At 50.5% G+C, this 24,117-nt stretch overlaps 1 protein-coding gene across 2 annotated transcripts in view; it reads left to right on the top strand.

The window, feature by feature from the left end:
- Window positions 1-24,117, top strand: part of LOC140388480 (inter-alpha-trypsin inhibitor heavy chain H3-like) — a 121,551-nt gene that overhangs the window by 13,318 nt on the left and 84,116 nt on the right. For both annotated transcript variants that reach the window (XM_072472748.1, XM_072472746.1), the window contains one exon: window positions 19,272-19,440. In XM_072472748.1, coding sequence (XP_072328849.1) covers window positions 19,272-19,440 — 169 coding nt within the window. The remainder of the gene's footprint in view (window positions 1-19,271; window positions 19,441-24,117) is intronic.

Genomic DNA, 24,117 nt, shown 5'->3' with positions numbered 1-24,117 from the left:
ACAGGAAATACCAAAGTGCTTTACAGCCAATTAACTTTTTAGAAAATATATATTTTATTAAAGTTTTCAAACACAATTTTTCCACCTTACAAATCAACAAAAAAGATAACACATTAACTAATAGATAACATAATTTAAATAAAATAGTGAAAGTAACAAAAAATAGTGCTCCCCCCCCACCCCAACCAGAGCAAAGCAGGTTGCCCCCCCCCCCCCCCCCCTCCCTCTGGGCTGCTGCTGCTGACGATCTATTTTCCCTTAACGTTCCGCAAGATAGTCAAGGAATGGTTGCCACCGCCTGGAGAACCCCTGAACCGATCCTCTCAACGCAACCTTCATCCGTTCCAGTTTTATGAACCCTGCCATGTCGTTTATCCAGGCCTCCACGCTGGGGGGTTTCGCTTCCTTCCACATGAGTGAGATCCTTCGCCGGGCTACCAGGGACGCAAAGGCCAGAATATCGGCCTCTTTCGCCTCCTGCACTCCCGGCTCATCCGCTACCCCAAATATAGCTAACCCCCAGCCTGGCTTGACCCGGACCGTCACCACCTTTGAAATCGCTCTTGCCACTCCCCTCCAGTACTCATCCAGTGCCGGACACGACCAGAACATATGTGTGTGGTTCGCCGGGCTTCCCAAGCACCTCCCGCACCTGTCCTCCACCCCGAAGAACCTGCTCAGCCTCGCTCCCGTCATGTGTGCTCTGTGTAGAACCTTGAATTGTATCAGGCGAAGTCTGGCACACGAGGAAGAGGAATTTACCCTACTTAGGGCATCAGCCCACAGACCCTCCTCAATCTCCTCCCCCAGCTCTTCTTCCCATTTTCCCTTCAGCTCCTCTATCAGCGCCTCCCCCTCCTCTCTCATCTCCTGATATATTTCGGACACTTTGCCCTCCCCGACCCATACCCCCAAATCACTCTATCCTGGATCCCCTGTGTCGGGAGCAGCGGAAACTCCCTCACCTGTTGCCTCGTAAACGCCCTCACTTGCATGTATCTAAAGATATTCCCCGGGGACAACTCATACTTTTCCTCCAGTGCTCCCAGGCTCGCAAACGTCCCGTCAATAAACAAATCGCCCAATCTCCTAATTCCTGCCCGATGCCAGCTCTGGAACCCTCCGTCCATCCTTCCTGGGACAAACCTATGGTTGTTCCTGATCGGGGACCACACCGAGGCACCCGTCACACCCCTATGTCGCCTCCATTGCCCCCAGATCCTTAAGGTTGCCGCAACCACTGGGTTTGTGGTATACCTTTTCGGGGAGAGCGGTAGCGGCGCCGTCACCAGCGCCTTTAGGCTCGTTCCTTTACAGGACGCCATCTCCAGCCTCTTCCACACCACCCCCTCTCCCTCCCTCATCCACTTGCGAACCATCGCCACATTGGCGGCCCAGTAATAATCGTCCAGATTCGGCAACGCCAGTCCCCCTCTGTCCCTGCTGTGCTGCAGGAACCCCATCCTTACCCTCGGGGTCTTCCGTGCCCACACGAAACTCATAACACTCCTATCTATTTTCTTAAAAAAGACCTTAGTGATCAAAATGGGGAGACATTGAAACACAAAAAGAAACCTTGGGAGGAACATCATCTTGACTGCCTGCACTCTGCCCGCCAATGAGAGCGGCAGCATATCCCACCTCTTGAAATCCTCCTCCATCTGCTCCACCAGCCGTGTCAGATTGAGTTTGTGTAAAGTTCCCCAGCTCCTGGCTACCTGAATCCCCAAATATCGGAAGCTCCTTTCCGCTCTCCTCACCGGCAGGTCATCTATCCCTCTTCCCTGATCCCCGGGGTGTACTACGAAAAACTCACTCTTCCCCATATTAAGCCTGTATCCCGAAAAATCTCTAAACTCCCTCAATATCTGCATAACCTCTGTCATCCCCTCCACAGGATCCGCCAGATACAGCAGTAGGTCATCTGCGTAGAGTGACACTTGGTGTTCCTCTCCCCCTCTAACCACCCCCCTCCATTTCCTAGAATCTCTCAACGCTATGGCCAGTGGTTCAATTGCCAGCGCGAACAGTAATGGGGACAGAGGGCACCCTTGCCTCGTTCCCCTGTGTAACCGAAAATACTCCGATCTCTGCCGATTTGTGACTACACTTGCCACTGGGGCCCCATAGAGGAGTTTAACCCAGCTGACAAACCCCTCCCTGAACCCAAACCTCCTCAGCACCTCCCATAAATACTCCCACTCTACCCTATCAAATGTCTTCTCTGCATCCATCGCTGCCACTATCTCTGCCTTCCCCTCCGCTGGGGCCATCATTATCACCCCCAACAGCCGTCGCACGTTAACATTCAGTTGTCTCCCCTTTACAAACTCTGGTCTTCATGCACCACCCCCGGGACACAATCCTCGATCCTCATCGCCAGCACTTTTGCCAGCAACTTGGAGTCTACATTCAGGAGCGAGATAGGCCTATATGACCCGCATTGCAGCGGATCTTTATCTCGCTTCAGGATTAATGATATCATCGCCTCCAACATTGTCGGGGGTAGAGTCCCCCCTTCTCTGACCTCGTTAAAGGTTCTTGCCAACAGCGGGGCCAACAAGTCCACGTACTTCCTATGAAATTCCACCGGGAACCCGTCTGGTCCCGGGGCCTTCCCTGCCTGCATGTTCCCCAGTCCTTTGGTCACCTCGTGCACCCCGATTGGCGTCCCCAGACCTGCCACCTCCTGCTCCTCCACCTTTGGGAACCTTAGTTGGTCCAAAAACTGTTGCATCCCCTCTTTTCCCTCCGGGGGTTGGGACCTATATAGCCTCTCATAAAAGGTCTTAAACACCTCATTTACCTTCCCTGCACTCCGCACCATAGTTCCCGTTCCATCCCTAACTCCCCTATTTCCCTCGCCGTTATCCTCTTACGAAGCTGGTGGGCCAACAGCCGACTCGCCTTTTCCCCATATTCGTATCTCATCCCCTGTGCCTTCCTCCACTGTGCCTCTGCCTTCCCTGTGGTCAGCAGGTCAAACTCCGTCTGAAGTCTTCGCCTCTCCCTATATAATCCTTCGTCCGGGGCCTCCGCATATCTTTTATCCACACTCAAAATCTCCCCCACTAATCTCTCCCTTTCTTTGCCCTCTTTTTTCTCCTTGTAAGCCCTAATGGAGATCAACTCTCTCCTAACCACCACCTTCAGCACTTCCCACACTACCCCCACCTGAACCTCATCATCATCATTGGCCTCCAGGTACCTTTCAATACATCCCCGCACCCTTCCACAGACTCCCTCATCCGCCAATCGTCCCACATCCAGTCGCCACAGTGGGCGCTGTTCCCTCTCCTCTCCTAGTTCCAGATCCACCCAGTGCGGGGCATGATCTGAAACGGCTATGGCCGAATACTCCGTTCCTCCCACCCTCGAAATCAGTGCCCTACTCAAAACAAAGAAATCTATCCGGGAGTAAGCCTTATGAACATGGGAGAAAAAGGAAAACTCTTTGGCCAACGGCCTAGCAAATCTCCACGGATCCACTCCCCCCATTTGCTCCATAAACCCCCTGAGCACCTTGGCCGCTGCCGGCCTTCTTCCGGTCCTGGATCTAGACCGATCCAACCCTGGATTCAGCACAGTATTGAAATCCCCCCCCCATTACCAGGCTTCCTACGTCCAGGTCCGGGACACGTCCCAGCATCCGCTTCATAAATCCCGCATCATCCCAGTTCGGGACATATACATTTACCAGCATGACCTCCTTTCCCTGCAATCTACCACTCACCATCACATATCGGAAACCGTTGTCCACTACCATATTCCTAGCCTCGAACGACACCCGTTTCCCCACCAATATAGCCACCCCTCTATTTTCCGCGTCTAACCCTGAGTGGAACACCTGTCCCACCCATCCTTTCCTTAACCTAACCTGATCCGCCACCTTCAGATGCCTCTCCTGAAGCATGACCACGTCTGCCTTCAGCCCTTTTAAGTGCGCGAACACTCGGGGCCCTCTTAATTGGCCCATTTAGGCCTCTCACATTCCACGTGATCAGCCAGATTGGGGGGCTGCCCCCCCCCCCGCGCCGACTAGCCATCACCTACTCTAGGCCAGTCTCACGTCCAGGTCCCGCGCACGCACCAGTCCCCCAGGCGGCGCACTCCCGTCCCGACCACCTCTTCCCTTGCCAGCTCCCTCTCGATCCCAGCAGCAGCAACCCAATTATCCCCCCCCCCCCCCCCCGCTAGATCCCCATCTAGCATGGTTACTCCCCCCATAATGCTTCCAAAAGTCAGCTGACTCCAGTCAACCCCTGCTTCCCCCGCTCTCTCCTTGACCCCCCCCCGTGTGTGGAACTCTCATCCTCCTTGCGCCTATCTTCCTGCCATCATCTCCCTAGCGCGGGAAGAAACCCGTGCTTTCCTAGATCAGGCCCGCCCCCTATGGCGCAGCTCCCCCTACAGCCCCGTTCCCATTCCCCATCCCTCACCTATGTCCCTTTTTCCACCGGCGCCCACATTTCTCAGTGTCCCCCCCGTCAAAGAAAAAAGGGATTTTTCTCTTCCCTTTCCCCTCCCATCTATCGTCCCGATGCGGTGAACCTCCCATTCCCAAATTTACATTTCTGTACATCAACATCGTCATCTGGTTTAAGGGGCTGGTTTAGCTCACTGGGCTAAATCACTGGCTTTTCAAGCAGACCAAGGCAGGCCAGCGGCACGGTTCAATTCCCGTACCAGCCTACCCGAACAGGTGCTGGAATGTGGTGACTAGGGGCCTCTTCCGACGTTTCAAAATAATAGTGTCTATCTTGGTACGTGACCCACAATCGCGCCAGCTGTCGCATCCCAAACTTTACTTTCTTCTTGTGAAGCGCCGCCTTGGCCCGATTAAAACTCGCTCTCCTTCGCGCCACCTCCGCGCTCCAGTCCTGATACACTCGTATCACCGCATTCTCCCACCTGCTACTCCGTACCTTCTTGGCCCAGCTCAAAACAGCCTTTCTGTCGGTGAAGCGGTGAAATCTCACCACTATCGCCCTTGGTGGTTCTCCAGCCTTGGGTCTCCTCGCAAGGACCCGGTGAGCCCCTTCCACCTCCAGGGGGCCCGAGGGGGCCTCCGCTCCCATTAGCGAATGGAGCATCGTGCTCACATAAGCCCCAACGTCAGCTCCCTCCACTCCCTCGGGGAGACCCAGAATCTGGAGGTTCTTTCTCCTCGATCTGTTCTCCAGGACTTCGAGTCTTTCGCTACACCTCTTGTGTAGCGCCTCGTGCGTCTCCATTTTTACTGCTAGGCCCAGAATCTCATCCTCGTTCTCAGCTGCCTTCCCCTTCACCCCACGGAGCTCTATCGCCTGGGCCTTTTGCGTTTCTTTTAGCCCTTCGATTGCCAACAACATCAGCGCCAGCACCTCCTTCTTTAATTCCTCCACACACCGTCTAAGGAATTCCTGCTGATCCAGCCCCCATGTCGTCTGGTCTCCATCCGTCGCCATCTTGCTCCTTCCTTCTCTTCTCTGCCGCTGCTCCAGAGGATCCTTCGCAATCTGGCCACTACCACCGATCTTTTCCATACACACTAGGGGGGACTCCTTACTTCGTCACCCCACACTGGGTTTGGTCCGAAAAAATTTCCGTTGGGGCTCCCAAAAAGAGCCCAAAAGTCCGTTAAAGCGGGAGCTGCCGAAACGTGCAGCTTAGCAGTGCATCGCGCAACCGGAAGTCCCCAATTAACTTTTGAAGGGCAGTCACAGTTGTAATGTAGGAGACACAGCAGCCAGTGCTTCAAGAGGTTGGCCAAGAGACACATCAACTCCATACACCTAGATTGCCTTGATCCACTGCAATTTGCATACCACCACAACCGGTCCACAGCATACACCATCACCCTGGCCCTAGTCTCATCCCTGGAGCATCTCGACAACAAAGACACCTACGTCAGATTCCTATTCATTGACTACAGCTCCGCCTTCAACACCATAATCCCAACGAAGCTCAGAACAAAACTCTGAAACCTAGGACTTGGCTCCTCCCTCTGCAACTGGATCCTCGACTTCCAGGCCAGTAGACCACAGTCAGTAAGGTAAACAACAACACCTCCTCCTCAATAGTCCGCAATACCTGGGTCCCGCAAGACTATGTACTTAGCCCCCTACTATACTCCCTATACACACACGACAGTGAGAACATGCAGACCCCACACAGACAGTGACCCAAGCCGGGAAACGAACCTGGGACCCTGGAGCTGTGAAGCAACAGTGCTACTCACTGGGCTATCCTACTGCACGAGACTAGATTTGAGTATAGAATACAACATGTTGTAGTCCTATATTCTTAAATTGATATTGTTAATATAGAAATATTTGGTTTATATATTACATATTATATTAGTACGTTCGAAAAACTGACCACTCTATATGGTCTTATATTACTAGAAGGCTATTTAGGAGGAAACTCAACTCCAATTGGCTACAATGGTCCAGCGTTTGCTGTGGTAACTATGAAACTGTCAGTATTCACAATAATTTATCAGCTGAAACTGACAGCAATTTCAAGAGTCCTTTACACATCAAAAAACATAACTACACACAGCCTAATCCAATCAACATGTGCTGCACATACTTATTTTGATCACACTTATTTTGGACCCCATATCATGTGTTGTCTTCCTTGCGTTGTATCTGAGGCTTGACCTGGCTTCAAGAACAGTGCTGTTTGCTGACTCACTGTTCTCCGTACAATAGCTGCTTGCTGTATTAGTTCCTGCAGTTGCTCGGTAGTCAGTTATGAATGCTACCACAAGCGTTTAATCAGATTAACCGTTCCCTACAGTGCCCATCTTACGAGGAAAGACATCTCTGACTCCTCAAATACTTCAACTTATCTCTCATGTAGTGTTGAAAGTCTATTGGCTCCTGTTGATGAGTCTCAATGCAGGTCATAGACAGCAGTTTAATATAACAATACCTGGCATATTTCCTTCAAAATTCCCCCCGTTCCTGATTCCCGCTTCATTGTCCTCTTTAGCTGTGTCTTCATTTTTTAAATCCCACATTCACATAGAATCATTATGCATATGGCTTAGGCCTTCTATCCTTCCTGCTATACCAGCTTCCATTCATTCCAAGATTCAGCCCTTCCTGTTTCTCTGCTCCACTCATATTTGGTGACGATGTAACAAAGCTGGAATCAGCGGTTGTGGGTTAGTGATTATTAATAGGCTCTGAATCATCAAGAGTTTCTATCGAACAAAGCTTCTATTTTATGCACATTCGTTTTATGTAAGTTGCAGTGTAACAAAGATTCAATACAAGTTTAGCATAAATTCTTTAATTTAAATTTTATCCCTCTATAAATGACCCCGGTGTTTTATAATGGCCATTCTCACCTGCATCGCTACTTTTATTGATTTGTGTATTTCTACTGCAGGATCTCTTTGTTATTCTACCTCTTTTAGATTTGTATTTTCTAACGTGCAAACTCCTTGTTTTCCTATTTTCTTTCATGTTCCTTGATAATTAGTTTCATAGTTTCTCTTTGCTCTCCCAGTTTTTTGAAATTTATTCTAATTTCTTCATAATATCCCATGTTATTCCAATCCCTGCTATTCATGCCCATAATATATGTCTCTTTCCCTACCCTCATTTTATTTCTAATGGTTTCATTCATCCATGGAGATTCATTAGTGTTCAACTTGTTTTTGCTTCTTCTTTTTTTTTTGAAGACAGCTTTAAATGTTTTTCATTTCTGTTGATCATTTTTTTACAGATATTGTTACCATTTTATTTTTCCAAGTTCTATTCACAGACCCTCAAAATAATCCCTTCTCTGACCTATTCGCTGTCTTTTGCCTTACTTCCATCCTACTTGATTGTTATCATAAAGCATGTAATATTATGGTTGGTTTAGGGAACCAGTTTAGCTCAGTTGGCCAAACAGCTGGTTCATGATGCATAGCAAGGCAAACAGCGTGGGTTCAATTCCCGTACCAACTGAGGTTATTCACGAAGACCCTGCCTTCTCAATCTTGCTCCTCGCCTGAGGTGCAGTGATCCTCAGGTTAAATCACCACCTGGGACCATGGCGACTTTACTTTTACTCATAATATTATGGTCACTATTACCTAAATGATTCCATATTTTTGCTTTTTTTTTATTTGGCTTATTTCCCAATACTGAATCCTCCATTATTGGGCTTCTTACATATTGGGCTTGAAAGGAGTAATGTACACAGCCCGGGGTCCGGTTGCAGCTATGCCTGGGTAGGTCGCACGTTCGGCAGCTCCCGCCAAGAACGGACTTTTGGGCCCTTTTGAGGAGCCCCAGTGGCACTTGGACGACGATTCCCAGTGTGGAAAGGCAGCAGTAAGGTTCCTCCAGCCTTACTGGACCAGGAGTGGACCAGGAGTGGAGCGATTAAAAATGTGGTTTTGGAGCAGAGAGGAAAGCGGGTGCGGAAAAGTAAGATGGCGGTGGGTGGAGACCAGGCAGCGTGGGCGCAATGGTCGCGGGAGCAGCAGGAGTTCCTGAAAAGCTGCTTTGCGGAACTGAAAGCAGAAATGCTGGCCCCAATGAAGACGTTGATAGAATAGCTGGTGGAGACCCAGAAGGCCCAAGGGGCGGTGATTCGAGAGGTGCAGCAGAAGGCCTCTGAAAACGAGGACAGATTCTGGGCCTGGCGGTGAAAGTGGAGGCGCACGAGGAGGTGCACAAGAAGTGGCAGGAAAAGTTTGACGACCTGGAGAATAGGTCGATGAGGAGGAATCTCCGGATTCTGGGTCTCCCTGAAGGGGTGGAGGGGTCCGACGTGGGGGCATATGTAGCCACAATGCTGAACACGTTAATGGGCGCGGGAGCCTTCCCGCAACCCTTGGAGCTGGATGAGGCTCACAGAGTCCTGGCAAGGAGGCCTAAAACCAACGAGCCGCCAAGGGCTGTAGTGGTGAGGTTTCACCGCTTCATGGACAAGGAGTGCGTCCTGAGATGGGCGAAGAAGGAACAGAGCAGCAGGTGGGAGAATCCATATTTATCAAGACTGGAGTGCAGAGCTGGCTAAGAAGAAGGCTGATTTCAACCGGGCCTAGGCGGTGCTCCACCGAAAGCGGGTGAAGTTCGGGCTGTTGCAGCCAGCGCGACTGTGGGTCACTTTTCAAGATCGCCACCATTATTTTGATACGCCAGGTGAGGCGTGTACCTTTACAAAACGAGAGGTTGGACTCGAACTAAGAGTTCGATGTGGGGTTGGGTTTGTTTATTCGTTGTGTGGGAAAGCTGGGGAGTGGGAAGGGGTGAGTGGATGTGATATGTGGGTTTGTGGGCATCGGTACTGTTTTGCAGGGGCTGGTCCCCGTGTGCAAAGGGGGGAGAGGGGCTAGGGGGCCGTGGGGAACTGGGGTGCTGGGGTGAGGTTGTAGGAGAAAGGAGCTGCGCCATAGGGGGCGGGGCCGGCCCAGGTGGAAAACGCGGGCTTTTTCCCGTGCTGAGGAAGGGTGGGCGGGGCCTGAGGGGAGGGGCGGTGCTGGAGGGGTGCTCACATCGGCCTGAAGAGGGGGGATGGGATGGGGATTCCACACGGGGGGGCCGTTTGCAAAGGCGGGAGTGGCCGGGGTCAGCAGGAGTCAGCTGACTTACGGGTGTGCAATGGGGGGAGCAAGGGGGCTAGACGGTAGCCCAGCTTGGCGGGGGGGGGGGGGGGGGGGGGGGGGGGACTGGGTTGCTGCTGTACTGACCGAAGGGGAGCTGGAGGTAAAAGGGAGAGTCGGGCCGGGGGTTCGCCGCCTGGGGGACTGGAGTGTGCGGGAGGCGTGGGCACGTGGCTGGCCTATGAAAGGGGATGGCGAGTCGGCATTGGGGGGCGGGGGAGGGGGGGGCGAGTAGCCCCCTGATCCGGCTGATAACATGGAATGTGAGGGGCCTAAATGGGCCGGTCAAGTGGGCCCGGGTGTTCACGCACTTAAAGGGACCGAAGGCAGATGTTGTTATGCTTCGGGAGATGCACTTGAAGGTGGCAGATCAGATCAGGCTGAGAAAGGGATGGGTGGGGCAGGTCTTTCATTCAGGGCTGGGTGCGAAGACAGAGGGTTGCAATACTGGTGGGGAAGCAGGTGTCGTTCGATGCGCTGAATATTGTGGCGGATAATGGGGGTCGATACGTGATGGTGAGTGGTAGGTTGCAGGGGACCCGGGTGGTACTGGTGAATGTGTATGCCCCAAATTGGGCCGATGCAGGGTTTATGAAGTGCATGTTGAGTCGGATCCCGGATCTGGAAGCGGGAAGCTTGATAATGGGGGGGGGGGGACTTTAATACGGTACTGGACCCAGCATTGGACCGATCCAGGTCAAGGACGGGTAAGAGGCCAGCTGCGGCCAAGGTGCTAAGGGGTTTTATGGACCAGATGGGGGGAGTGGATCCGTGGAGGTTTGCCAGGCCGGGGGCCAGAGAGTTCTCTTTTTTTCTCCCATGTACATCAGGCCTGTTCACGGATAGACTTCTTTGTGATGAGTAGGGCACTGATCCCAAGAGTGGAGGGAACGGAATATTCGGCAAAACGATTTCGGACCACGCCCCGCACTGGGTGGAGTTGGGGTTGGGGGAGGAGAGGGACCAGCGCCCGCTGTGGCGCCTGGATGTGGGACTGTTGGCGGATGAGGAGGTTTGTGGGCGGGTCCGGGGATGCATTCAGAGATACATAGAGGCCAATGATAATGGGGAGGTGCAGGTGGGTGTGGTTTGGGAGGCTCTGAAGGTGGTGGTTAGGGGAGAGCTAATTTAAATTAGGGCTCACAGGGAGAAGAGAGAGAGGATGGAGAGGGAGAGGTTTGTGGGGGAGATAGTAAGGGTGGACAGGAGCTATGCAGAGGCCCCCGAAGAGGGGCTGCTGAGGAAGCGACGGAACCTCCAAACGGAATTTGATTTATTGACCACGGGGAAGGCAGAGGCTCAGTGGAGGAAAATGCAGGGGGCAGTGTATGAGTATGGGGAGAAGGCGAGTCGGTTGCTGGCACATCAGCTACGTAAGAGGGAGGCGGCAAGGGAAATTGGAGGAATCAGGAATAGTGGAGGGAATACGGTGCGGTTAAAATAAATGAGGTATTTAGGGATTTCTATGGAGACCTGTGTAAGTCAGAGCTCCCGGAGGGGGGCGAGGGGATGCAGCGGTGCTTAGATCAACGGAGGTTCCCGAGGGTGGAGATAGAGCAGGTGGCTGGCCTGGGGGCCCCGCTGTGGCTGGAGGAGCTGGCTAAGGGATTGGGGAGCATGCAGGCGGGCAAGGCCCCGGGACCGGATGGGTTCCCGGTTGAATTTCACAGGAAGTATGTGCATCTGTTGGGCCCGTTGCTGGTGAGAACCTTCAATAAGGCGAGGTAGGAAGGGACTCTGTCCCCGACAATGTCTCGGGCGCTGATTTAGCTGATTCTCAAGCAGGATAAGGACCCACTGCAGTGCGGTTCGTATAGGCCGATCTCGCTCCTTAACGTAGATGCCAAGTTGCTAGCGAAGGTCCTCACTACGAGGATTGAGGATTGTGTCCCGGGAGTGATACATGAGGACCAGATGGGGTTCGTGAAGGGCAGGCAGTTAAATGCGAATGTACGGAGGCTCCTGAATGTGATTATGATGCCCTTGGTGGGAGGGGAAGCGGAGGTGGTGGCGGCTATGGACGCGGAGAAGGCCTTTGATCGGGTGGAGTGGGAGTACCTATGGGAAGTGCTTAGCAGCTTTGGGTTTGGGGAAGGGTTCATAGGGTGGGTCAGGTTGTTATACAGGGCCCCGGTGGCGAGCGTGTCTATGAAGTAGCGGAGATCAGAATATTTCAGATTGTACCGGGGGACGAGACAGGGGTGACCCCTTTGCTGTTTGCGGTGGCAATTGAGCCGCTGGCCATTGCATTAAGGGAGTCTAGGAACTGGAGGGGGTTGGTCCATGGACGGGAGGAACACCGGGTGTCGTTGTATGCTGTTGACCTGTTGTTATATATTGCAGATCCAGTGGAGGGGATGGCGGAGGTCATGCGGATGCTTAGGGAGTTTAGGGACTTCTCGGGCTACAAGCTCAATGTGGGGAAGAGTGAGCTCTTTGTAGTGCATGCGGGGGGGGCCAGGAAAGGGGGCTAGAGGAGCTGCCGTTGAAGAGGGCGGAGAGGACCTTTCAATACCTGGGTATCCAGGTAGCTAGGAGCTGGGGGGGCCTGCATAAGCTTAATTTGACACGGTTGGTGGACCAGATGGAGGAAGACTTTAGGAGATGGGATGTGTTGCCATTTTCCATGGCGGGTAGGGTGCAGTCGGTCAAGATGACGGTCCTCCCAAGGTTCTTGTTCGTGTTCCAGTGCCTGCCCATCCTAATCCCCAAGGCTTTTTTCAAGCGGGTAAGCAGGAGTATTATGGGGTTTGTATGGGCGAGCAAGACCCCGAGGATGAAGAGGGTGTTTCTGGAGCGCAGTTGGGACAGGGGCGGGCTGGCGCTGCCGAATTTGTGTGGTTATTATTGGGCAGCTAATATGGCGATGATCCGTAAATGGGTAATGGAGGGAGAGGGGGTGACGTGGAAGAGGCTAGAGGTGGCGTCTTGTGGGCGCTGGTGACGGCACCGTTGCCGCTACCGCCAACGCGGTACACCACAAGCCCGGTGGTGGCGGCGACATTGAAGATCTGGGGGCAGTGGAGGCAACATAGGGGTGAGGTGGGGGCCTCAATTTGGTCCCTGATACGGGATAATCATAGGTTTGTGCCGGGCAGGATGGATGGGGGGTTCCTAAGTTGACAACGGGCAGGAATTAAAAGGATGGGGGACCTGTTTATAGATGGGACTCTTGATAGCCTGGGGGCGCTGGAGGAGAAATTTGGATTGCCTCCCGGAACCGCTTTTAGATATATGCAAGTGAGGGCGTTTGTGAGACGGCAGGTGAGGGAATTTCCACTACTTCCAGCACAAAGGATTCAGGACAGGGTGATTTCGGGTGTATGGGTTGGAGAAGGCAAGGTCTCGGTGATTTATCAGGAGGCCTCGGTGGAGGAGTTGTAGGGCAAGTGGGAGGAGGAGCTCAAGGAGGAGCTGGATGAGGGTCTGTGGGCTGATGCCCTGGGCTTGGTCAATTCCTCCTCCTCATGCGCCAGGCTCAGTCTAATACAGTTCAAAGTAGTACATAGGGCGCATATGACAGGGGCGAGGATGAGTCGGTTTTTTGGGGTGGAGGACAGATGTGTGAGATGTGCAGGGAGCCCAGCGATTCACGCCCATATGTTCTGGCCGTGCCTGGCGCTGGAGGGGTTCTGGAGGGGCTTTACGAGGGCTATGTCCAAAGTTGTGAACACCCGGGTCAAGCCGTGCTGGGGGATAGCACTATTTGGGGTATCGGACGAGCCAGGAGTGCAGGAGCCGAAAGAGGCCGGAGTTCTGGCCTTTGCGTCCCTGTTAGCCCGGCGGAGGATCCTGCTAATGTGGAGAGATGTAAAGCCCCCCGAACGTGGATGCTTGGATCAGTGACATGGCAGGGTTCATTAAATTGGAGAGGATAAAGTTTGCCTTGCGAGTGTCTGTGCAGGGGTTCTCCAGGCAGTGGCAACCGTTCCTAGACTTTCTCGCGGAGCGCTAGGTGGAGGTTGAAACAGCAGCAACCCCGGGGGAGGGGGGTTTGGTTTATGTTTTTGTTAAAAGGGGGCGTTTTCCCCACTTTTGTAATTATTGGTTAAATGGGGTTAATGTATCCTTGTTTGATTTCCTATGTACAATTTTGTTTTGTTTTTCTTTCTTTCTGGAATGTTTGGTTGAAAATTTTGAAGAAACATTTTTTTTTAAAAAATGTACACAGCCCAGGAATTCCAGTTTCTTATCCCCTTTACATACATACCACCTAATAGTGGAAGAGATGTGGAAGAAGAAATATGCAAACCATATTAGGGACATGAGCAAAAACATATAACAATAATAACTTTCCTGATATTAATTGGCCAGAAGAAGTGGACAAAGATGCTAAAGGTCTGAACATCAAAGGCCTCATCAGTTCTTCCCCATGCTCTCATTTCCTGTTTGGTACAAATTTAGGCTGACTTAATTTCCTGTACATCCCCCCCCCCCCCCCCCCCCCCCCCCACTCCACACCCCACCCCAAACCCAGCCATCCATCAAACTAGTTTGAAGACTTTCCTACCTCCCTGTTTAATCTTTTAACTAGGACATGAGTCACGTCTGGTTCAGTGGAGTCCGTCCCCTTGGCATATCTCTCTCCTGTCCGTGTGTTTCGTGGAAAGACAGCGCTAGCTCTTTTGTCACATGCTAATTATCCTGATCTGACTGTTTATATGCTAATTTGCACATGGCAAAGGCAGAGATTATTACCTTCAAAGATAAAAGCAAATTACTGCAGATGCTGGAACCTGAAACAAAAACAGAACATGCTGGACAATCTCACAGCCTGTGTGGACGGAGAAGGGAGCTCATGTTTCGGATCTGCATGATTCTTTGTCAAAACTAGAGAGAACTGGAGATAGGGTTAGATTTATACTGTAGTGGGGGGGAGGCGTGGGTGTGACTTTAACACACTGCTCACCTTTATTCTGCCATTCACACATTCTAATCTCTTTATGTGCCACTATCAGCACCCTTCTTAGCCTTAATCACCCCCATTTACATTCCTATTGTCTTTCTGTCCTCGATATCTTTGTCAATCTCTATCTATTCCTGGCCCCCTATCCAGCCCCACCGCTCCAAGCCCCCAAAGTGGCTGGCCTTCCCGCTGTCTTTCTCCTTATCCTCACAGGTGGCTAGCACCTCATACTTTTGGACAGGCCCAGTGTCTGTGGGACATTCTTCTCAATCTCTCCTAAATTCCCATTAGCCTGCTCCAGAATAGTCATACCCTCCTTTTCCCAAACCTGTGCTTTTTTCTGTGATATGACTGCATTTCCATATAGAAATTCCTCCTGTCCACTAAGTTTGGAATTTCTCTAAGCTGTACTCCATCTCAATGACTCTGAGCTGCAGTGATTGAAGGTGGGACCTTTCCAGCAGCGTGGGAACCTGGGAAAGTTTCACTGTCCACAAACACCTACATACTACAGCCCCAATGCAAACCCTGCCCTGCTTTCTCTAGTCCTTTTTATTTGTTTGATTGGTGATAGCCTGAATGAATAGTTTTATGATGTAAGGATGCCCTTGTTTAAACCTGATTTTGCTTGTGTATTCCCTTTATTTTCTGTTATCTTGGCTGTTATAACTTTTGTATCTGGATGATTAATGAAATGCCGCCAGGCAGAGGTGCCACTTGGTCTGATCTCATGACTCCACCTGGCACCAGTGCTATTTGGTCTAGCTCAGTGATGACATAGAACATAGAACATTACAGCGCAGTACAGGCCCTTCGGCCCTCGATGTTGCACCGACCTGTGAAACCACTCTAAAGCCCATCTACACTATTCCCTTATCGTCCATATGTCTATCCAATGACCATTTGAATGCCCTTAGTGTTGGCGAGCCCACTACTGTTGCAGGCAGGGAATTCCACGCCCTTACTACTCTCTGAGTAAAGAACCTACCTCTGACCTTATATCTATTTCCCCTCAATTTAAAGCTATGTCCCCTCGTGCTAGACATCACCATCCGAGGAAAAAGGCTCTCACTGTCCACCCTATCCAATCCTCTGATCATCTTGTATGCCTCAATTAAGTCACCTCTTAACCTTCTCTCTAATGAAAACAGCCTCAAGTCCCTCAGCCTTTCCTCATAAGATCGTCCCTCCATACCGGGCAACATTCTGGTAAATCTCCTCTGCACCCTTTCCAATGCTTCCACAAAGGGCAGCACGGTAGCATTGTGGATAGCACAATTGCTTCACAGCTCCAGGGTCCCATTTTCGATTCCAGCTTGGGTCACTGTCTGTGCGGAGTCTGCACATCCTCCCCGTGTGTGCGTGGGTTTCCTCCTGGTGCTCCGGTTTCCTCCCACAGTCCAAAGATGTGCAGGTTAGGTGGATTGGCCATGATAAATTGCCCTTAGTGTCCAAAATTGCCCTTAGTGTTGGGTGGGGTTGCTGGGTTGTGGGGATAGGGTGGAGGTGTTGACCTTGGGTAGGGTGCTCTTTCCAAGAGCCGGTGCAGACTCGATGGGCCGAATGTCCTCCTTCTGCACTGTAAATTCTATGATTTAAAGATCCTTCCTATAATGCGGCGACCAGAATTGCACGCAATACTCCAATTGCGGCCGCACCAGAGTTTTGTACAGCTGCAACATGACCTCATGGCTCCGAAACTCAATCCCTCTACCAATAAAAGCTAACACACCGTACGCCTTCTTAACAACCCTCTCAACCTGTGTGGCAACTTTCAGGGATCTATGTACATGGATACCGAGATCTCTCTGCTCATCCACACTGCCAAGAATCTTACCATTAGACCAGTACTCTGTCTTCCTGTTATTCCTTCCAAAATGAATCACCTCACACTTTTCTGCATTAAACTCCATTTGCCACCTCTCAGCCGAGCGCTGCAGCTTATCTATGTCCCTCTGTAACTTGTAATATCCTTCCGCACTGTCTACAACTCCACCGACTTTAGTGACATCTGCAGATTTACTCACCCATCCATCTATGCCCTCCTCCAGGTCATTTATAAAAATGACAAACAGCAGTGGCCCCAAAACAGATCCTTGTGGTACACCACTAGTAACTGGACTCCACTCTGAACACTTCCCATCAACCACCACCCTTTGTCTTCTTCCAGCTAGCCAATTTCTGATCCAAACTGCTAGATCTCCCTGAATCCCATGCTTCCGTATTTTCTGCAGTAGCCTACTGTGGGGCACCTTATCAAACGCTTTACTGAAATCCATATACACCACATCAACTGCTTTACCCTCATCCACCTGTTTGGTCACCTTCTCAAAGAACTCAATAAGGTTTGTGAGGCACGACCTACCCTTCACAAAACCGTGTTGACTATCTCTAATCAAATTATTCCTTTCCAGATGATTATACATCCTATCTCTTATAAATCTTTCCAAGATTTTGCCCACAACAGAAGTAAGGCTCACTGGTCTATAGTTACCGGGGTTGTCTCTACTCCCCTTCTTGAACAAGGGGACAACATTTGCTATCCTCCAGTCTTCTGGTACTATTCCTGTAGACAAAGCGGACTTAAAGATCAAAGCCAAAGGCTCTGCAATCTTCTCCCTAGCTTCCCAGAGAATCCTAGGATAAATCCCATCCGGCCCAGGGGACTTACCTATTTTCACACTTTCCAGAATTGTTAACACCTCCTCCTTATGAACCTCAAGCCCTTCTAGTCTAGTAGCCTGAATCTCAGTATTCTCCTCGACAACATTGTCTTTTTCCTATGTGAATACTGACGAAAAATATTCATTTAGCACCTCTCCTATCTCCTCGGACTCCAAGCACAACTTCCCACTACTGTCCTTGACTGGCCCTACTCTTATCCTAGTCATTCTTTTATTCCTGACATATCTATAGAAAGCTTTGGGTTATCCTTGATCCTACCTGCCAAAGACTTCTCATGTCCCCTCCTGGCTCTTCTTAGCTCTCTCTTTAGGTCCTTCCTAGCTAACTTGTAACTCTCGAGCGCCCTAACTGAACCTTCATGTCTCATCTTTACATAAGCCTCCTTCCTCTTGACAAGTGTTTTGACTGCCTTAGTAAACCACGGTTCCCTTGCTCGACCACTTCCTCCCTGCCTGACAGGTACATACTTATCAAGGACACGCAGTCGCTGTTCCTTGAACAAGCTCCACATTTCCATTGTGCCCATCCCCTGCAGTTTTCCTCTCCATCCGATGCATCCTAAGTTTTGCCTCATCGCATCATAATTGCCTTTCCCCCAGATATAACTCTTGCCCTGCGGTATATACCTATCCCTTTCCATCACTAAAGTAAACATAATCAAATTGTGGTCACTATCACCAAAGTGCTCACCTACCTCCAAATCTAACACCTGTCCTGGTTCATTACCCAGTACCAAATCCAAAACGGCCTCGCCTCTCATTGGCCTATCTACATACTGTGTCAGGAAACCCTCCTGCACACATTGGACAAAAACGGACCGATCTAAAGTACTCGAACTATAGCGTTTCCAGTCAATATTTGGAAAGTTAAAGTCCCCCATAACAACTACCCTGTTGCTTTCGCTCCTATCCAGAATCATCTTTGCAATCCTTTCCTCTACATCTCTGGAACTTTTCGGAGGCCTATAGAAAACCCCTAACAGGGTGACCTCTCCTTTGCTGTTTCTAACCTCAGCCCATACTACCTCAGTCGACGGGTCCTCATCAAACGTCCTTTCTGCCACCGTAATACTGTCCTTGACTAACAATGCGACCCCTCCCCCTCTTTTACCACCTTCCCTGAGCTTACTAAAATATCTAAACCCCGGCACCTGCAACAACCATTCCTGTCCCTGCTCTATCCACGTCTCCGAAATGGCCACAACATCGAAGTCCCAGGTACCAACCCATGCCACAAGTTCACCCACCTTATTCCGGATGCTCCTGGCATTGAAGAAGACACACTTTAAACCACCTTCCTGCCTGCTGGTACACTCCTGCAACTTTGAAACCTTACTCATGACCTCACTACTCAATGGGGTTTCCCGGTGGCGTGGGGCTGCCCCACAATGGGAAACCCCATTGACCAGCGGGCGTAACGGAGCATCCTGCTGGCGGGGTGAAACAGAAATGTGGCTTGGCAGGACGGAGAATCCAGCCCATGGTGCCTGTAAGTCATTGGTGCAGCCTAGGGCCAAAGATCTCAAAAACATTACAAGAATTATTGGTTAATTCACTTATGTTACATCTCTGGTTGATGGGGGCCTGGAATTGACCGTGCCTTGCCCAGGGTGTCGTAACAACGAACAATTGTTTTAGGTATATTAATTAAGTAATTTGTGTAATATAGTAATTGATACATTTCCCCAGCTCTTAGTTTATGCAACAGTCCTACCTGAGAGAGACAAAAAAAACCCCTGAAATTCCCACCAATTGGCCGCTTATCTGCTGTCCTGTGCTGTCCCCCTGTGGAGTTTTTCTTTCCTCCATTGCTTTTAACTCTTTCTCTCCTCCTGTCCCCTCCCTCCGCTTCTCTCAGGCCTCAGGTCACCGTTCCGTTTATCCCTTCCCCTCACTCTGGTCCCACTTGCACCAGCACACCCTCATAGACATTGTATGTTTAGCTATCATTTATAACGGACGCCTTCACAACAAAGCAACTTGATGAGATAAAGGACATCAAAGTCTGTTGTTGCACTGCAGGTAATGTGATTGTTAAAAGTTGAGGCTCTTAAGTTACATTTGCAGACTGATGTTTTATCCCTTTCAGACAAATGAAGCACTTGTCAAAATTTTAGATGACATGGGCACAGAAGATCATTTTGCAATTAATATATTTGATGATATTTCGGAAACATGGGGAAATGCCATATTTCAAGCAACTCCAAGCAACGTGACTGCAGCTAAAACGTTTGTGCGTGGAATTTCAGCCAGAGGAGGTAAAAATTATTTTTTTAATTTGTAAAACATGAAAACTTTTGATACATTACCTTCTAAAATCAGTTCATGCGTAATATAAATATAGGGAATACTTATTCTTCAAGTGTACCCCATTCATTTGTCCTGTTCAAGGCCTCTCTGCTACTTTCATTCCATCCAGGCTATGTGGTCACAAGCTGGTTACTGGGTCACAGATGTGAGGAACCAATGTTTGGCTGTGGTGGGTGACTTTGGCAGTTATGTCGACATTATCTGCATTTGATATGAAGGGGACAAATGAGGATTCGCTTTAAGTGCCAATTGTGAGCCGAGTTAGCATTGGCGGCAGCTTGTCCTGCAGAGTGCAAATGGAGAGAGTTAAGCAAATGGGGGGAAAGTGGACAAGATGTGATATCTTCTTCAGCTTGTCACTCATCACAGCCCTGTTCATAGGACTCCTCCCCTGTCTGTGATGGCCAGTACATGTTCCTCCACAGGGTAGAGATTAAGTAGGATGGTTTTGGTCTTCTGCCAGAAAGAATGGTGTGTCTCAGTGGCATCCCCATGAGGTGTTCAGACTGTATCTGTCATGATTGTACAGTTCATTTAACCTATAAAAGATGTGGGGCGGGATTCTCCGACCCCATGCCGGGTTGGAGAAGCTCAGGGGGGGAAGCGAGAATCGCGCCATGCCGCCCCGACGCCGGCTTGCCTATTCTCCGGCGCCCGTTGAAAGCGGCCACCCGGCGATTCTCCGGGCCGAGTGGCTGCCGGGTTCGGCCGAGTCCCGCCGGCTTGGGTTAAGTATGGTCCCACACGACGGGACCTCGGAGCTCTGTCTGCGGGGGCCGTCCTTGGGGGGGGACAGGGGGCGGTGACCTCCATGGTGGCCTGGCCCGCGATCGGGGCCTACCGACCGGTGGGCGGGCTGATTGCCTGGGGGCCTATGTTCCCCTGCGCCGGGCCCCTGTAGGGGTCCGGCATATTGCCCAAGGGCCAGCGCGGAGACGGGAACGCAATGCGCGAACTCTCGCCGGCCGTGGCGCGCACGCGCAAACTTGCACCGGCATTGGCATGCATGTGGAAACTCACGCCAGCCGTGGCTCGCATGTGCGAATTCGCGCCGGCCGTAGTGCGCAGGCTTTCGGGCGCCAGAGCTGCGGAGATCACTCCGGTGCCCTACTAGCCCCTTGGGAAGGGGTGGATAGCTGCCAGGTGAGGCCCGTTGATGCCGGAGTGGCTCGCGCTACTTTTCACGCCGGCGTCAGAACTTGGCCACAGGATTGGAGAATTCCGGCCGAGTTGCGGGATTTTCCGTTGTCCGACGTCAAAATCTCATTCGGCGATCGGCCATAGAATCGCCATTGGCATTGAAATCGGTGGCTGCGCCACTTTTGCGAAGCTCCGCACCCTCCAAAATGTATGGTTGGCCTCAGAATGTCACCTAAGGCCCTCCCCTGATGCTCTGCCCCTGATGGGCCGAGTTCCCGATGGGTCACTCATGCTATTTTATTTCAGGAACCCGGCGTGGCGGCTGCGGACACAGTGGGGGAGTAGCCGATCCGCAGGCAGGCTTTGGCGGGGGCTGGGGGCACTGGTGGGGGGTGGTCCGGGGGGTGGCAAGCCTGGCCAAAGGGGGAACTATTTGGCAGGCCGTGTCCAAGCGCAGCTGGTGCCATGTTACACAGCGGCGGCCTGCAGGTACATGTACGGCCACGGACCCGGCAATTCTCCGTTAATATTCGCATCTAGAGCCGGGGGCTTTACGCCACGTGCCTGCTAGCCCCCCATCAGGTTTTGCGCTGTTTTTTCGGGTGTAAAATGCCATTGTTCCCACGTCGGCATCAGAGAATCCAGCCCTGGTCTGGGAAATTAGCAGTTGCAGTAGTGGTGAAATTAAGAAGTGAGAGGGGAGATGTAGCGAAGTACATACTTGCCACCCCCACTTTGATTCTGTGTACACCTGCCGCTGCCTCAGGAAGGCAGACAGCATTATCAGAGACCCCTCCCACCCAGGCATTGCCTTCTTCCAGACCCTTCCATCAGGCAGAAGGTACAGAAGTATGAAGACCCGCACATCCAGACATAGGAACATCTTCCCCACAGCTACAAGACTCCTCAACGACTACCCGTCGGACTGATCTGTTCCCTGTAAGAACACTATTTATGATGCTCTCTGCTGCTCTTGCTCATGTATTTGCTTTGTTTGGCCCTTTGTTCTGCACTGTAACCAATCGCTGTTTGTCGATGTACCATTTGCCAATGTACTCTGTTGATTATTCTTTTTGTCTACTATATACGTTTCCTCGGCTGCAGAAAAATACTTTTCATTGTACTTCGGTACATGTGACAATAAATCAAATCAAATCAAATGTAGTGATTTTAGGAGATAGAAGGGAAGCTGGGACGGAGTATTATGAGTAGCAAGGCTACAGATAGTGCAAGTGTGAGACTAGAGTTGTTGAGGTGAGAGGAAAGATTTTAAACTCGAGAGCTCTGGTGAGGACAGCAAACTTATCTCAATAATTCAGTCATGTCCTCAGAACTAAGCTCCTGGTGTAATATACGTCGGCGGGACTGGCCGAAAATGGGCGGCCACTCGGCCCATCGTGGGCCGGAGAATCGCCGGGGGGGTCGCTGCCAACGGCCGCCGACAGGAGTAGCGCAATGCCCGCCCCCGCCAAATCCCCGGCGCCGGAGAATTCGACAGCCGACGGGAGCGGGATTCACGTCGCCCCCCGGCGATTCTCCGACCCGGCGATGGGTCGGAAAATCCAGCCCAGGATTTTTATTCAGCAACAGTGAAGTAACGGTAATATAATTCTAAGTCAGGATGGTGAGTGGTTTGGAGGGGAATTTGCATGTGGGGATTTCCATACATCTGCTGCCCTTGTCATTCTTGGTGAGAGAGGGTTCGGTTGACTTGAGGGTGTAGATTTGGACAAGTCCACATGTGGCTTAGGGCAGGCATTGTCAAACTCGTGGGTGCGACCCACGGGTGGGTCACGGGTGGGGGTTGGGAGGGTCACGGAGCCGTCCGTTGCGGTGCTCCCGATCATGCCAATCTGCGCGCAACACTCAGCATCCGGCTATTAAAAACACCGGCTGCAAGCGGCCTTCAAAATGGCCGCGAACATGTAAAGAAAATGCAGCCGCACTGCGCATGCGCGCCCATGACCGGGTACGCATGCGCAGTGTGGCCGCTTTTTTTTTTTAACGGTCGCAGCTTTTTGTTTTACAAGTTCGGGGGGATTTTATTCATTTATTTTCTCATTTAGCTTTTATATTTTTCATTTATTTTATTCATTTAATTTGTATTTTTTTCATTTTTTTTTACAAGTTCGGGGGGGGGAGGGGTTTTGAAAAGATTTTACCGGGAAAAAATGCAGAACTTTGGACAGATGGAGATTCCATACTTTCCGACACCGAAAGGCTTCACCTTCATCCAACAGGTTCCGTTTGACGAGCGTGTACGAGGACCAAAGGGACCCAAAACCATTTCCTCCATTTTTGTCAGCAGCAAACAAGATAAGAGAAAACGGTGGGTTGCGAAGGTCGGTCGGTGTGGGTCACGAAGGTCGGCCGGGTTGGGTCCCGAAGGTTGGCCGTTGGTTAAAAATGGGTCCCCGGAAAAAAAGTTTGAACAACACTGGCTTAGGGCACCAGTGACCCACTCTGACTGAGTTATGTCTAAGGTTTTGAATGTAGTTGCTCTTGCAACCTGTTAACTTTTATTTTTGATAAATGTTGACTGTATTGGTGAGAGTGATTAAACTTTATTCAGCACAAGTAAACTTTATCTGAGGATCAGTTAAGAAGTGGTATGATATCCCTTTTATGTGTTGGGTAAAAGTCACAGTAACAAGTGTTTTGTTATGCTCTTGACGTAGCATAAGCTGCTTCCTTGATGTGCACTCTGACAAAGAAAGGTTCAGACTTGGAGATCGCTTTAACATGTTTATTAAACGATTAACAATTCTCATACTTGGATTCAACGCTACTGTTAATCCTGCTATAGCTACTCAGATTGACGAACCAGTCTGCTACAATCCACGTGGTGGGTATGATGTTCAATCAACCCTGTGTCTGTACTCACTGAGTGTCTCCACTGGAAAGACGCTGAGCATGTGTGATGTGTCCTTTTATATGTGTTGGTGTAATGCCCTCCTGTGGTAATGTCACCTCTGTGTGTATTGTGACTGCCCATTGGTCGTGTCCTATCTTACTGACCTATTGGTTGACTGTGTGACATGTCTCTAGTGTTCCCTCTAATGTCTAGCTAGGTGTAGTGTATGTACATTAACCCTTTGTGTACTTACAGTGATGTATATCACCACAACAAGTGCCTGCACACCAGCCCATACTCCTGGCTGTTCCTCCAAATATTCTACACCTACTGTTATTCATACCGGCTTTTTATAACTTTTCTGTAATTCAAAACTACTAAATTTCACGACACTGACCATCTTGTTATCCACGAACAGAAATGTCATGCACACGGGTTTGCTCAGGTTTTGAACTAATAAGTCTTGAAATCACTTATTTTTCTACCGTTTGAGCTGTTATCAGAACACCAGTGGCAATAAAAATTACATCTTTTTACATTGGAAATATCTAGCGCCTATTGATGTTTTTTGCAAAAATATACTTTATTCATAAAATATCTGAAAGAAGCATTACAAAACATTTCACATGGT

The sequence above is a fragment of the Scyliorhinus torazame genome, chromosome 13 (genome assembly GCF_047496885.1).
Source record: "Scyliorhinus torazame isolate Kashiwa2021f chromosome 13, sScyTor2.1, whole genome shotgun sequence".
NCBI lineage: Eukaryota > Metazoa > Chordata > Chondrichthyes > Carcharhiniformes > Scyliorhinidae > Scyliorhinus > Scyliorhinus torazame.
This window is presented reverse-complemented; position numbering and strand designations above follow the sequence as displayed.